This window comes from Hyperolius riggenbachi, chromosome 2 (genome assembly GCF_040937935.1).
Source record: "Hyperolius riggenbachi isolate aHypRig1 chromosome 2, aHypRig1.pri, whole genome shotgun sequence".
NCBI classification, from domain to species: domain Eukaryota; kingdom Metazoa; phylum Chordata; class Amphibia; order Anura; family Hyperoliidae; genus Hyperolius; species Hyperolius riggenbachi.
The window spans coordinates 1,880,001-1,895,279 of record NC_090647.1 but is presented as its reverse complement, the minus strand read 5'-3'; the positions used below and the strand labels follow the sequence as shown (position 1 = coordinate 1,895,279).

At 49.4% G+C, this 15,279-nt stretch overlaps 1 protein-coding gene across 1 annotated transcript in view; it reads left to right on the top strand.

Annotated features, from left to right (window-relative positions):
* The window catches only part of LOC137542185 (tyrosinase-like), a 299,951-nt gene extending 290,677 nt beyond the window's left edge, over positions 1 to 9,274 (top strand). Inside the window, exon 5 of the mRNA XM_068263912.1 lies at positions 8,936 to 9,274. Coding sequence (XP_068120013.1) covers positions 8,936 to 9,104 — 169 coding nt within the window. The 3' untranslated portion in view covers positions 9,105 to 9,274. The remainder of the gene's footprint in view (positions 1 to 8,935) is intronic.
* Positions 9,275 to 15,279: the final 6,005 nt, after the last annotated feature.

Here is a 15,279-nt window from a genome sequence, read left to right as displayed (position 1 = left end):
AGGTAATGGTCAGTGTACACATCACACTATACCTTCTAGCACAGCGGGGACATAGGGGGTCAGTGAGGTCAGTGTACAGGTAATGGTCAGTGTACACATCACACTATACCTGCTAGCACAGCGGGGACATAGGGGGTCAGTGAGGTCAGTGTACAGGTAATGGTCAGTGTACACATCACACTATACCTGCTAGCACAGCGGTGACATAGGGGGTCAATGAGGTCAGTGTACAGGTAATGGTCAGTGTACACATCCCACTATACCTGCTAGCACAGCGGGGACATAGGGGGTCAGTGAGGTCAGTGTACAGGTAATGGTCAGTGTACACATCACACTATACCTGCTAGCACAGCGGTGACATAGGGGGTCAGTGAGGTCAGTGTACAGGTAATGGTCAGTGTACACATCACACTATACCTGCTAGCACAGCGGTGACATAGGGGGTCAGTGAGGTCAGTGTACAGGTAATGGTCAGTGTACACATCACACTATACCTGCTAGCACAGCGGTGACATAGGGGGTCAGTGAGGTCAGTGTACAGGTAATGGTCAGTGTACACATCACACTATACCTGCTAGCACAGCGGTGACATAGGAGGTCAGTGAGGTCAGTGTACAGGTAATGGTCAGTGTACACATCCCACTATACCTGCTAGCACAGCGGGGACATAGGGGGTCAGTGAGGTCAGTGTACAGGTAATGGTCAGTGTACACATCATACTATACCTGCTAGCACAGCAGTGACATAGGGGGTCAGTGAGGTCAGTGTACAGGTAATGGTCAGTGTACACATCACACTATACCTGCTAGCACAGCGGTGACATAGGAGGTCAGTGAGGTCAGTGTACTGGTAATGGTCAGTGTACTCATCACACTATACCTGCTAGCACAGCGGTGACATAGTAGGTCTGTGAGGTCAGTGTACAGGTAATGGTCAGTGTACACATCACACTATACCTGCTAGCACAGCGGTGACATAGGGGGTCAGTGAGGTCAGTGTACAGGTAATGGTCAGTGTACACATCCCACTATACCTGCTAGCACAGCGGTGACATAGGGGGTCAGTGAGGTCAGTGTACCGGTAATGGTCAGTATACACATCACACTATACCTGCTAGCACAGCGGGGACATAGGGGGTCAGTGAGGTCAGTGTACAGGTAATGGTCAGTGTACACATCACACTATACCTGCTAGCACAGCAGTGACATAGGGGGTCAGTGAGGTCAGTGTACAGGTTATGGTCAGTGTACACATCACACTATACCTGCTAGCACAGCGGGGACATAGGGGGTCAGTGAGGTCAGTGTACCGGTAATGGTCAGTGTACACATCACACTATACCTGCTAGCACAGCGGTGACATAGGGGGTCAGTGAGGTCAGTGTACAGGTAATGGTCAGTGTACACATCACACTATACCTGCTAGCACAGCGGGGACATAGGGGGTCAGTGAGGTCAGTGTACCGGTAATGGTCAGTGTACACATCACACTATACCTGCTAGCACAGCGGGGACATAGGGGGTCAGTGAGGTCAGTGTACCGGTAATGGTCAGTGTACACATCACACTATACCTGCTAGCACAGCGGTGACATAGGGGGTCAGTGAGGTCAGTGTACTGGTAATGGTCAGTGTACACATCACACTATACCTGCTAGCACAGCGGGGACATAGGAGGTCAGTGAGGTCAGTGTACAGGTAATGGCCAGTGTACACATCACACTATACCTGCTAGCACAGCAGGGACATAGGGGGTCAGTGAGGTCAGTGTACCGGTAATGGTCAGTGTACACATCACACTATACCTGCTAGCACAGCGGTGACATAGGGGGTCAGTGAGGTCAGTGTACCGGTAATGGTCAGTGTACACATCACACTATACCTGCTAGCACAGCGGGGACATAGGGGGTCAGTGAGGTCAGTGTACAGGTAATGGTCAGTGTACACATCACACTATACCTGCTAGCACAGCAGTAACATAGGGGGTCAGTGAGGTCAGTGTACAGGTAATGGTCAGTGTACACATCACACTATACCTGCTAGCACAGCGGTGACATAGGGTCGTCAGTGAGGTCAGTGTACAGGTAATGGTCAGTGTACACATCACACTATACCTGCTAGCACAGCGGTGACATAGGAGGTCAGTGAGGTCAGTGTACTGGTAATGGTCAGTGTACACATCACACTATACCTGCTAGCACAGCGGTGACATAGGAGGTCTGTGAGGTCAGTGTACAGGTAATGGTCAGTGTACACATCACACTAAACCTGCTAGCACAGCGGTGACATAGGGGGTCAGTGAGGTCAGTGTACAGGTAATGGTCAGTGTACACATCCCACTATACCTGCTAGCACAGCGGTGACATAGGGGGTCAGTGAGGTCAGTGTACCGGTAATGGTCAGTGTACACATCACACTATACCTGCTAGCACAGCGGGGACATAGGGGGTCAGTGAGGTCAGTGTACAGGTAATGGTCAGTGTACACATCACACTATACCTGCTAGCACAGCGGGGACATAGGGGGTCAGTGAGGTCAGTGTACCGGTAATGGTCAGTGTACACATCACACTATACCTGCTAGCACAGCGGGGACATAGGGGGTCAGTGAGGTCAGTGTACCGGTAATGGTCAGTGTACACATCACACTATACCTGCTAGCACAGCGGGGACGTAGGAGGTCAGTGAGGTCAGTGTACAGGTAATGGTCAGTGTACACATCACACTATACCTGCTAGCACAGCGGTGACATAGGGGGTCAGTGAGGTCAGTGTACAGGTAATGGTCAGTGTACACATCACACTATACCTGATAGCACAGCGGTGACATAGGGGGTCAGTGAGGTCAGTGTACAGGTAATGGTCAGTGTACACATCACACTATACCTGCTAGCACAGCGGTGACATAGGGGGTCAGTGAGGTCAGTGTACCGGTAATGGTCAGTGTACACATCACACTATACCTGCTAGCATAGCGGTGACATAGGGGGTCAGTGAGGTCAGTGTACAGGTAATGGTCAGTATACACATCACACTATACCTGCTAGCACAGCGGTGACATAGGGGGTCAGTGAGGTCAGTGTACAGGTAATGGTCAGTGTACACATCACACTATACCTGCTAGCACAGCGGTGACATAGGGGGTCTGTGAGGTCAGTGTACCGGTAATGGTCAGTGTACACATCACACTATACCTGCTAGCACAGCGGGGACATAGGGGGTCAGTGAGGTCAGTGTACCGGTAATGGTCAGTGTACACATCACACTACACCTGCTAGCACAGCGGGGACATAGGGGGTCAGTGAGGTCAGTGTACAGTTAATGGTCAGCGTACACATCACACTATACCTGCTAGCACAGCGGGGACATAGGGGGTCAGTGAGGTCAGTGTACCGGTAATGGTCAGCGTACACATCACACTATACCTGCTAGCACAGCAGTGACATAGGGGGTCAGTGAGGTCAGTGTACAGGTAATGGTCAGTGTACACATCACACTATACCTGCTAGCACAGCGGTGACATAGGGGGTCAGTGAGGTCAGTGTACCGGTAATGGTCAGTGTACACCTCACACTATACCTGCTAGCACAGCGGTGACATAGGGGGTCAGTGTGGTCAGTGTACCAGTAAATGGTCAGTGTACACATCACACTATACCTGCTAGCACAGCGGTGACATAGGAGGTCAGTGAGGTCAGTGTACAGGTAATGGTCAGTGTACACATCACACTATACCTGCTAGCACAGCGGTGACATAGGGGGTCAGTGAGGTCAGTGTACAGGTAATGGTCAGTGTACACATCACACTATACCTGCTAGCACAGCGGGGACATAGGGGGTCAGTGAGGTCAGTGTACAGGTAATGGTCTGTGTACACCTCACACTATACCTGCTAGCACAGCCTTGACATAGGGGGTCAGTGAGGTCAGTGTACCGGTAATGGTCAGTGTACACATCACACTATACCTGCTAGCACAGCGGTGACATAGGGGGTCAGTGAGGTCAGTGTACAGGTAATGGTCAGTGTACACATCACACTATACCTGCTAGCACAGCGGGGACATAGGGGGTCAGTGAGGTCAGTGTACAGGTAATGGTCAGTGTACACATCACACTAGGGGCTTGATTCACAAAGCGTTGCTAACCTACTTAGCACGTCTAAAGTCTTTAGACGCGCTAACCAGGGTGCTAAGTAGGTTAGCACCGGATTTATCAATCAGATCGCGCGCTAACTTTGCGCGCGCAAAGTTTTACGCGCGCAAAGTTTTTACGCGCGCTAAGTCCCATAGGCTTTAATGGGCACTTCGCGCGGAGCGCCCTGCGCTCTGTGCAGTACGCGCGTAAAGTTTTACGCGCATAAAGTTTTGCGCGCGTAAAGTTTTATGCGTGAAAAGCTTGTTTAGACGTGCTAAGGGGGTTTTCACAGGCGTGCTAACAGTTAGCACCGCTTTGTGAATCAAGCCCTATACCTGCTAGCACAGCGGTGACATAGGAGGTCAGTGAGGTCAGTGTACCGGTAATGGTCAGGGTACACATCACACTATACCTGCTAGCACAGCGGTGACATAGGGGGTCAGTGAGGTCAGTGTACAGGTAATGGTCAGTGTACACATCACACTATACCTGCTAGCACAGCGGTGACATAGGAGGTCAGTGAGGTCAGTGTACAGGTAATGGTCAGTGTACACATCACACTATACCTGCTAGCACAGCGGTGACATAGGGGTCAGTGAGGTCAGTGTACAGGTAATGGGCAGTGTACACATCACACTATACCTGCTAGCACAGCGGTGACATATTAGGTCAGTGAGGTCAGTGTTCCAGTAATGGTCAGTGTACACATCACACTATACCTGCTAGCACAGCGGTGACATAGGGGGTCAGTGAGGTCAGTGTACCAGTAATGGTCAGTGTACACATCACACTATACCTGCTAGCACAGCGGTGACATAGGGGGTCAGTGAGGTCAGTGTACTGGTAATGGTCAGTGTACACCTCACACTATACCTGCTAGCACAGCGGTGACATAGGGGGTCAGTGTGGTCAGTGTACCGGTAATGGTCAGTGTACACATCACACTATACCTGCTAGCACAGCGGTGACATAGGGGGTCAGTGAGGTCAGTGTACAGGTAATGGTCAGTGTACACATCACACTATACCTGCTAGGACAGCGGTGACATAGGAGGTCAGTGAGGTCAGTGTACAGGTAATGGTCAGTGTACACATCACACTATACCTGCTAGCACAGCGGTGACATAGGAGGTCAGTGAGGTCAGTGTACAGGTAATGGTCAGTGTACACATCACACTATACCTGCTAGCACAGCGGTGACATAGGGGTCAGTGAGGTCAGTGTACAGGTAATGGGCAGTGTACACATCACACTATACCTGCTAGCACAGCGGTGACATAGGAGGTCAGTGAGGTCAGTGTACCGGTAATGGTCAGTGTACACATCACACTATACCTGCTAGCACAGCGGTGACATAGGGGGTCAGTGAGGTCAGTTTACAGGTAATGGTCAGTGTACACATCACACTATACCTGCTAGCACAGCGGTGACATAGGGGGTCCGTGAGGTCAGTGTACCGGTAATGGTCAGTGTACACATCACACTATACCTGCTAGCACAGCGGTGACATAGGGGGTCAGTGAGGTCAGTGTACAGGTAATGGTCAGTGTACACATCACACTATTCCTGCTAGCACAGCGGGGGCATAGGGGGTCAGTGAGGTCAGTGTACAGGTAATGGGCAGTGTACACATCACACTATACCTGCTAGCACAGCGGTGACATAGGAGGTCAGTGAGGTCAGTGAACCGGTAATGGTCAGTGTACACATCACACTATACCTGCTAGCACAGCGGTGACATAGGGGGTCAGTGAGGTCAGTGTACAGGTAATGGTCAGTGTACACATCACACTATTCCTGCTAGCACAGCGGTGACATAGGGGGTCAGTGAGGTCAGTGTACCGGTAATGGGCAGTGTACACATCACACTATACCTGCTAGCACAGCGGTGACATAGGGGGTCAGTGAGGTCAGTGTACCGGTAATGGTCAGTGTACACATCACACTATACCTGCTAGCACAGCAGTGACATAGGGGGTCAGTGAGGTCAGTGTACAGGTAATGGTCAGTGTACACATCACACTATACCTGCTAGCACAGCGGTGACATAGGAGGTCAGTGTGGTCAGTGTACCGGTAATGGTCAGTGTACACATCACACTATACCTGCTAGCACAGCGGTGACATAGGGGGTCAGTGAGGTCAGTGAACCGGTAATGGTCAGTGTACACATCACACTATACCTGCTAGCACAGCGGGGACATAGGAGGTCAGTGAGGTCAGTGTACAGGTAATGGTCAGTGTACACATCACACTATACCTGCTAGCACAGTGGGGACATAGGGGGTCAGGGAGGTCAGTGTACCGGTAATGGTCAGTGTACACATCACACTATACCTGCTAGCACAGCGGTGACATAGGGGGTCAGGGAGGCCAGTGTACCGGTAATGGTCAGTGTACACATCACACTATACCTGCTAGCACAGCGGTGACATAGGAGGTCAGTGAGGTCAGTGTACCGGTAATGGTCAGTGTACACATCACACTATACCTGCTAGCACAGCGGTGACATAGGGGGTCAGGGAGGTCAGTGTACCGGTAATGGTCAGTGTACACATCACACTATACCTGCTAGCACAGCGGTGACATAGGAGGTCAGTGAGGTCAGTGTACCGGTAATGGTCAGTGTACACATCACACTATACCTGCTAGCACAGCGGTGACATAGGGGGTCAGTGAGGTCAGTGTACTGGTAATGGTCAGTGTACACATCACACTATACCTGCTAGCACAGCGGTGACATAGGGGGTCAGTGAGGTCAGTGTACAGGTAATGGTCAGTGTACACATCACACTATACCTGCTAGCACAGCGGTGACATAGGAGATCAGTGAGGTCAGTGTACCGGTAATGGTCAGTGTACACATCACACTATACCTGCTAGCACAGCGGTGACATAGGGGGTCAGTGAGGTCAGTGTACAGGTAATGGTCAGTGTACACATCACACTATACCTGCTAGCACAGCGGTGACATAGGAGGTCAGTGAGGTCAGTGTACAGGTAATGGTCAGTGTACACATCACACTATACCTGCTAGCACAGCGGGGACATAGGGGGTCAGTGAGGTCAGTGTACAGGTAATGGTCAGTGTACACATCACACTATACCTGCTAGCACAGCGGTGACATAGGAGGTCAGTGAGGTCAGTGTACTGGTAATGGTCAGTGTACACATCACACTATACCTGCTAGCACAGCGGTGACATAGGAGGTCAGTGAGGTCAGTGTACCGGTAATGGTCAGTGTACACATCACACTATACCTGCTAGCACAGCGGTGACATAGGAGGTCAGTGAGGTCAGTGTACAGGTAATGGTCAGTGTACACATCCCACTATACCTGCTAGCACAGCGGTGACATAGGGGGTCAGTGAGGTCAGTGTACAGGTAATGGTCAGTGTACACATCACACTATACCTGCTAGCACAGCGGTGACATAGGAGGTCAGTGAGGTCAGTGTACAGGTAATGGTCAGTGTACACATCACACTATACCTGCCAGCACAACGGGGACATAGGGGGTCAGTGAGGTCAGTGTACAGGTAATGGTCAGTGTACACATCCCACTATACCTGCTAGCACAGCGGTGACATAGGGGGTCAGTGAGGTCAGTGTACCGGTAATGGTCAGTGTACACATCACACTATACCTGCTAGCACAGCGGTGACATAGGAGGTCAGTGAGGTCAGTGTACAGGTAATGGTCAGTGTACACATCACACTATACCTGCTAGCACAGCGGTGACATAGGGGGTCAGTGAGGTCAGTGTACCGGTAATGGTCAGTGTACACATCACACTATACCTGCTAGCACAGCGGTGACATAGGGGGTCAGTGAGGTCAGTGTACTGGTAATGGTCAGTGTACACATCACACTATACCTGCTAGCACAGCGGTGACATAGGGGGTCAGTGAGGTCAGTGTACCGGTAATGGTCAGTGTACACATCACACTATACCTGCTAGCACAGCGGTGACATAGGAGGTCAGTGAGGTCAGTGTACAGGTAATGGTCAGTGTACACATCACACTATACCTGCTAGCACAGCGGTGACATAGGGGGTCAGTGAGGTCAGTGTACAGGTAATGGTCAGTGTACACATCACACTATACCTGCTAGCACAGCGGTGACATAGGAGGTCAGTGAGGTCAGTGTACAGGTAATGGTCAGTGTACACATCACACTATACCTGCCAGCACAACGGGGACATAGGGGGTCAGTGAGGTCAGTGTACAGGTAATGGTCAGTGTACACATCCCACTATACCTGCTAGCACAGCGGTGACATAGGGGGTCAGTGAGGTCAGTGTACCGGTAATGGTCAGTGTACACATCACACTATACCTGCTAGCACAGCGGTGACATAGGAGGTCAGTGAGGTCAGTGTACAGGTAATGGTCAGTGTACACATCACACTATACCTGCTAGCACAGCGGTGACATAGGGGGTCAGTGAGGTCAGTGTACCGGTAATGGTCAGTGTACACATCACACTATACCTGCTAGCACAGCGGTGACATAGGGGGTCAGTGAGGTCAGTGTACTGGTAATGGTCAGTGTACACATCACACTATACCTGCTAGCACAGCGGTGACATAGGGGGTCAGTGAGGTCAGTGTACCGGTAATGGTCAGTGTACACATCACACTATACCTGCTAGCACAGCGGTGACATAGGAGGTCAGTGAGGTCAGTGTACAGGTAATGGTCAGTGTACACCTGTGATGGGTTCTAATAAGTGGGGTCTTTCTCTTGCTGTATGTCTTTCCTTCTGCTTCTAACAGATCGTATTCCTCTTTCCATCTCTCATCTCAGGTTCATGGAAGCTTATATTGTACGTAATAAAATCACGCCAGCTGACTACCCCTCTGACAACTATGTGTACGGCCACTCCGGTAGCAGCTGCATCCCCCCGTTCCTGAACTGCTGGAGGCATAGGTCTATGCTCACTTCAATCAATTACTACAATATATTTTATGTGTAGCATCAATCCAGAGGATGGAGATGGTGGGCGGTTCCCAAGTATACTTCTGCTGACTTTACCTAAAATAATCAGTATTTGATGATTTATAACTTCTTAAAAAAATATTATGAATTAAGTGGGTGGTTTGTTGAATCTAATTGGAAATAATAAATTATTTGTGTGGAAGAAAACTTACGGCTAGAGAGTTTTTTTTTTTTGTCTGTTTCATTTGATGCAATTTTGTGATGGAAAATGTTAGATTTAAAGAGAACCTGAGGTGGTCCCTGGGGGGACATATGGGACATACATGCATGTTCTCTACCTCTCTGTGTCCCCACGCCGCTGCTCTCTGCCCCCTCCCCCCACCGCCGCGCTATAAGCCCCGCGAGATAAGTAACCATATATGGCCTCGATTCATAAAGCATTACCTCATGCGGTAATGCTGAAAACGGCAGACTTTACCGACCACTTAGCAAAATGTCAATTCATAAAGGCTGTTACCGCATGAAAAGCTGACATTACCGACCAGGGAGATAAATGAGTGACTTGGCTGCAGTTACCGACAACACATGTCAGTAAATTGTCAGCAAATGTCAATTCATAAAGCCTGCAACAAGCGGTAAGCCTGGCGGTAGTTACCGACACCTCTAGTGAGGCGATAACAAGTTACCGACAGCTCTGACAGCTCTGATGAATGCAAAGTGCAGAGAGCCAAAGTCTGTTTGATTCATCTGTGGAGAGAGCCAGAAAGCCCTCTGTGTGAATCATTTCAGCAGGCAGAGAAAGACTGTGTGACTCATCTGTCTGAGTCATCAGTGGAGAGAGCCAGAGAGAGCCGTCTGTGTGAATCATTTCAGCAGGCAGGGAAAGACTGTGTGACTCATCTGTCTGAGTCATCAGTGGAGAGAGCCAGAGAGAGCCGTCTGTGTGAATCATTTCTGCAGGCCGGGAAAGACTGTGTGACTCATCTGTCTGAGTCATCAGTGGAGAGAGCCAGAGAGAGCCGTCTGTGTGAATCATTTCTGCAGGCAGGGAAAGACTGTGTGACTCATCTGTCTGAGTCCTCAGTGGAGAGAGCCAGAGAGAGCCGTCTGTGTGAATCATTTCAGCAGGCAGGGAAAGGCTGTGTGACTCATCTGTCTGAGTCCTCAGTGGAGAGAGCCAGAGAGAGCCATCTGTGTGAATCATTTCAGCAGGCAGGGAAAGACTGTGTGACTCATCTGTCTGAGTCCTCAGTGGAGAGAGCCAGAGAGAGCCGTCTGTGTGAATCATTTCAGCAGGCAGGGAAAGACTGTGTGACTCATCTGTCTGAGTCCTCAGTGGAGAGAGCCAGAGAGAGCCGTCTGTGTGAATCATTTCAGCAGGCAGGGAAAGACTGTGTGACTCATCTGTCTGAGTCCTCAGTGGAGAGAGCCAGAGAGAGCCGTCTGTGTGAATCATTTCTGCAGGCAGGGAAAGACTGTGTGACTCATCTGTCTGAGTCCTCAGTGGAGAGAGCCAGAGAGAGCCGTCTGTGTGAATCATTTCAGCAGGCAGGGAAAGACTGTGTGACTCATCTGTCTGAGTCCTCAGTGGAGAGAGCCAGAGAGAGCCGTCTGTGTGAATCATTTCAGCAGGCAGGGAAAGACTGTGTGACTCATCTGTCTGAGTCCTCAGTGGAGAGAGCCAGAGAGAGCCGTCTGTGTGAATCATTTCAGCAGGCAGGGAAAGACTGTGTGACTCATCTGTCTGAGTCATCAGTGGGAGAGCCGTCTGTGTGAGTAATTTCTGCAGGCAGGAAAAGACTGTGCGACTCATCTGTCTGAGTCATCAGTGGAGAGAGCCGTCTGTGTGAGTAATTTCTGCAGGCAGGGAAAGACTGTGTGACTCATCTGTTTGAGTCCTCAGTGGAGAGAGCCAGAGAGAGCCGTCTGTGTGAATCATTTCAGCAGGCAGAGAAAGACTGTGTGACTCATCTGTTTGAGTCATCAGTGGAGAGAGCCAGAGAGACCCGTCTGTGTGATTCATTTCTGCAGGGCAAAGAGGGGATCGGGACACTGCTCTACTCTACCGCTCAATGGGCTGCGGTAATTTACCGACCTCCAAGGGCAGCTGGGGAAATCTTTATGAATTAGCACACAGACCGGGAAAATACCGAGTGCGGTATTTTCCTGACAAGATTTTGGTTATCGCACTGCTGTTTATAAATCGAGGCCTATGTCTCCATCTCGGAAGTCAACATGTAAGAGAGGGAAAATGCCCACCAGAGGCAATCCTGCTCTCTCCCTGGCCACGCCCCCTGCTGCTTCCCCGCCTCCCTGCACGCTGGTGAGAGAATGAATCTCTCATTTCAGCATCATGTGAAAGTCGGCCATTGCAGCCCACAGGAGCAGCGGTTTTGAAGGCTTCCTGATCTGCTCAGCCCCCGGATCAGGAAGGTTGTTTTTTTTTTTTTTTTTTCATGAGCAAACCTCAGGCTCTCTTTAAGAGCACATTTAAAGGTTGGAGAGTGACCAATGTGTTGTGGAAGGGGAGGCTAGAGGAGGGGTGAAGCACATGTGAAGTCTTGTATACATGAATGTGAGGAGATGATCCTAGAGGAGGATAATAGAAGGTCATGTGCAGATCTGAAATTGTACTTGGGTTGGTATCTGGAGACTAGTGAGTAGAGATGAGCGTAATGACTTAATTACGATTTTGCGAAATTTCGCGTAATTAGTGTAATTACGATTATGGCCGTAAGTACATAATCGTAATGAAGAAGGATTTCGCGAAATTCCGCGTAAGCGTAATTTTCGCGTAATTTTCGCATTACAGTGGGTATCGCGAAATTACGTTTGCCTTGCATGCAACCATTTGTAAGCGTAGTTACATAACGTAATTTCGCGATAGTTCATATTACTGTAAGCGTTAATTTTTGCATCGTTTTTCGCGTTACGCATATAAAATTCGCCCTGTAGTGATATTTCGCATCAAAATTCGCCATGCAGACGAAAACGCGAAAAAAAAATAAGCTAAATTTCGCGAAAATTAAGCGAACCCGAAATTACGTTATGGTTTAACGTGAAATTACGTTATGAACGAAACGCGAAATTACGCGTTGAAAATTACGCTTACGGTATTTTCAATTATGATTTTAATGGCAATTACGCTACCATAATTTCGCATCGTAATAGCAAATTTCGCATGCGTAATTATAGTAATGCGAAATTTCGAAAATTTCGGCTCAACACTACTAGTGAGGAGATGTACAGGGGAGAGAGATTGCGGAGAGCTTTGTAGGTTAGGGTTAGGAGCAGGGGTCTAGTCCTGGAAAAAGAGGTGAGTGGACTCACCTTAAAAATCTCTGCGCCGCGCGACAAAAATGGGCGTGGTTAAGCAAAGCGTGGGCGTAGTCATGGGTGGGGCCAAATATACATGGCCTTAGCAGTGGTATAAAAGGTCTGCCAGGGGAAGTTTGAGCTCTGTATCCCCAAAAAGTAGATGTAGGGCTCGATTCACAAAGCGGTGATAACCCAGTTAAAGAGAACCCGAGGTGTGTTTAAAGAATGTTATCTGCATACAGAGGCTGGATCTGCCTATACAGCCCAGCCTCTGTTGCTATCCCAAACCCCACTAAGGTCCCCCTGCACTCTGCAATCCCTCATAAATCACAGCCGTGCTGTGAGGCTGTGTTTACATCTGTAGTGTCAGTCTCAGCTGCTCCCCCGCCTCCTGCATATCTCCGGTCCCTGCCCCCGTCCCTTCCCTCCAATCAGCAGGGAGGGAAGGGATGCAGGCGGAGACTGGAGTTCTGCAGGAGGCGGGGAGAGCAGCAGACTGACACTATAGAGATAAACACAGCCAGCTCTGACAAGCTGTTTGTCAGCAGCGTGGCTGTGATTTATGAGGGATTGCAGAGTGCAGGGGGACCTTAGGGGGGTTTGGGATAGCAACAGAGGCTGGGCTGTATAGGCAGATCCAGCCTCTGTATGCAGATAATAATCTTCAAACCCACCTCGGGTTCTCTTTAAATACTTTAGGCGTGATAACCATTTTTATCATGCCTAAACTCAGTTTAGGCATGATAAGTTTAGGTGTGATAAGTTTAGGCATGATAAGTTTAGATAAGTTTATATCACGCGCAAAGTCCCGCACGCAAAGCAGCGCCATTAAACTCTATGCGAAGTGCACCAGACTTTGCTAGCGCAAAACTTTTGATCAGCTGTGCACTGCGGTGCTAACCGAGTTGGTGCTTAAACTTATCACGCCTAAAAACTTATCACACCTAAACTTATCACACCTAAACTTATCATGCCTAAACAGAGTTTAGGCGTGATAAAGGGCTTTTTACCAGCGTGCTAACTGTTAGCACCGCTTTGTGAATCAGGCCCGTAATCTGACAGCATTTCACCAAAAATACACAATCTGGCAGAGGTTCCTCCAATAATACAGATAATATGGCAGTGGTTCCCACAAAATAGACAATCTGGCAGCAGTTCCCCCAACATACACATAATCTGGAAGCAGTTCCCTAAAATACGCGAAACCTGGCAGCGGATCACCCAAAGTACACGCAACACCCAAAATACATGTAATCTGGCAGCAGTGGTCCCCCAACATACACAATCAGGCAGCAGTTCCCCAAAATACACATAATCTGGCATCAGCGTTCCCCAAAAATACAGATCTGACAGCAAATCCCCCAAAATAGGTACCCCCAGTATAGCTAGCCAGGTCTATAGCTTTCCCCAGTATAAGTAGCCATGTGTATAGTTATAGTTGTGCCCAGAATAGGTGGCCAGATGTAGAGAAATCACCAGAATAGGTAGCCAGGTCTATAGGTGTCCCCAGTATAGCCAGGTGTCCCCAGTATATGTAACCAGGTGTTCAGGTGTCTCCAGTGTAGCCAGGTGTATAGGTGTCCCCAGTATATGTATCGAGGTGTATAGGTGTCCCCAGTATATTTAGCCAGGTGTATAGGTGTCCCCAGTATATGTATTGAGGTGTATAGGTGTCCCCAGTATATTTAGCCAGGTGTATAGGTGCCCCCAGTATAGCCAGGTGTATATGTGCTCAGTATATGTAACCAGGTGTATAGGTGTCCCCAGTATATGTAGCCAGGTGTATAGTGGCACCAGTATATGTAGCCAGGTGTATAGGTGCCCCAGTAAAGGCAGGTGTATATGTGCCCAGTATATGTAGCCTGGTGTATAGGTGCCCCCAGTAAAGGCAGGTGTATATGTGCCCAGTATATGTAGCCAGGTGTATAGGTGTCCCCAGTATAGCCAGGTGTATAGGTGTCCCCAGTATATGTAGCCAGGTGTGTAGGTGTCCCCAGTATATGTAGCCAGGTGTATAGGTGCCCCCAGTATATGTAGCCAGGTGTATAGGTGTCCCCAGTATAGCCAGGTGTATAGATGTCCCCAGTATATGTAGCCAGGTGTATAGGTGTCCCCAGTATATGTAGCCAGGTGTATAGGTCTCCCCAGTATATGCAGCCAGGTGTATAGGTGTCCCCAGTATATGCAGCCAGGTGTATAGGTGTCCCCAGTATATGCAGCCAGGTGTATAGGTCTCCCCAGTATATATAGCCAGGTGTATATGTGCCCAGTATATGTAGCCAGGTGTATAGGTGCCCCCAGTAAAGGCAGCTGTATATGTGCCCAGTATATGTAGCCAGGTGTATAGGTGTCCCCAGTATATGTAGCCAGATGTATAGTGGCACCAGTATATGTAGCCAGGTGTATAGGTGCCCCCAGTAAAGGCAGGTGTATATGTGCCCAGTATATGTAGCCAGGTGTATAGGTGCCCCAGTATAGCCAGGTGTATAGGTGTCCCCAGTATATGTAGCCAGGTGTATAGGTGTCCCCAGTATATGTAGCCAGGTGTATAGGTGCCCCCAGTAAATGCAGCCAGGTGTATAGGTGTGCCCAGTATATGCAGCCAGGTATATAGGTGTCCACAGTATATGCAGCCAGGTGTATAGGTCTCCCCAGTATATGCAGCCAGGTGTATATGTCTCTTCAGTATATGTAGCCAGGTGTATAGGTGCCCCCAGTATATGTAGCCAGGTGTATAGGTGCCCCCAGTATATGCAGCGAGGTGTATAGGTGTCCCCAGTATATGTAGCCAGGCGTATAGGTGTCCCCAGTATATGCAGCCAGGTGTATAGGTCTCCCCAGTATATGTAGCCAGGTGTATATGTGCCCAGTACATGTAGCCAGGTGTATAGGTG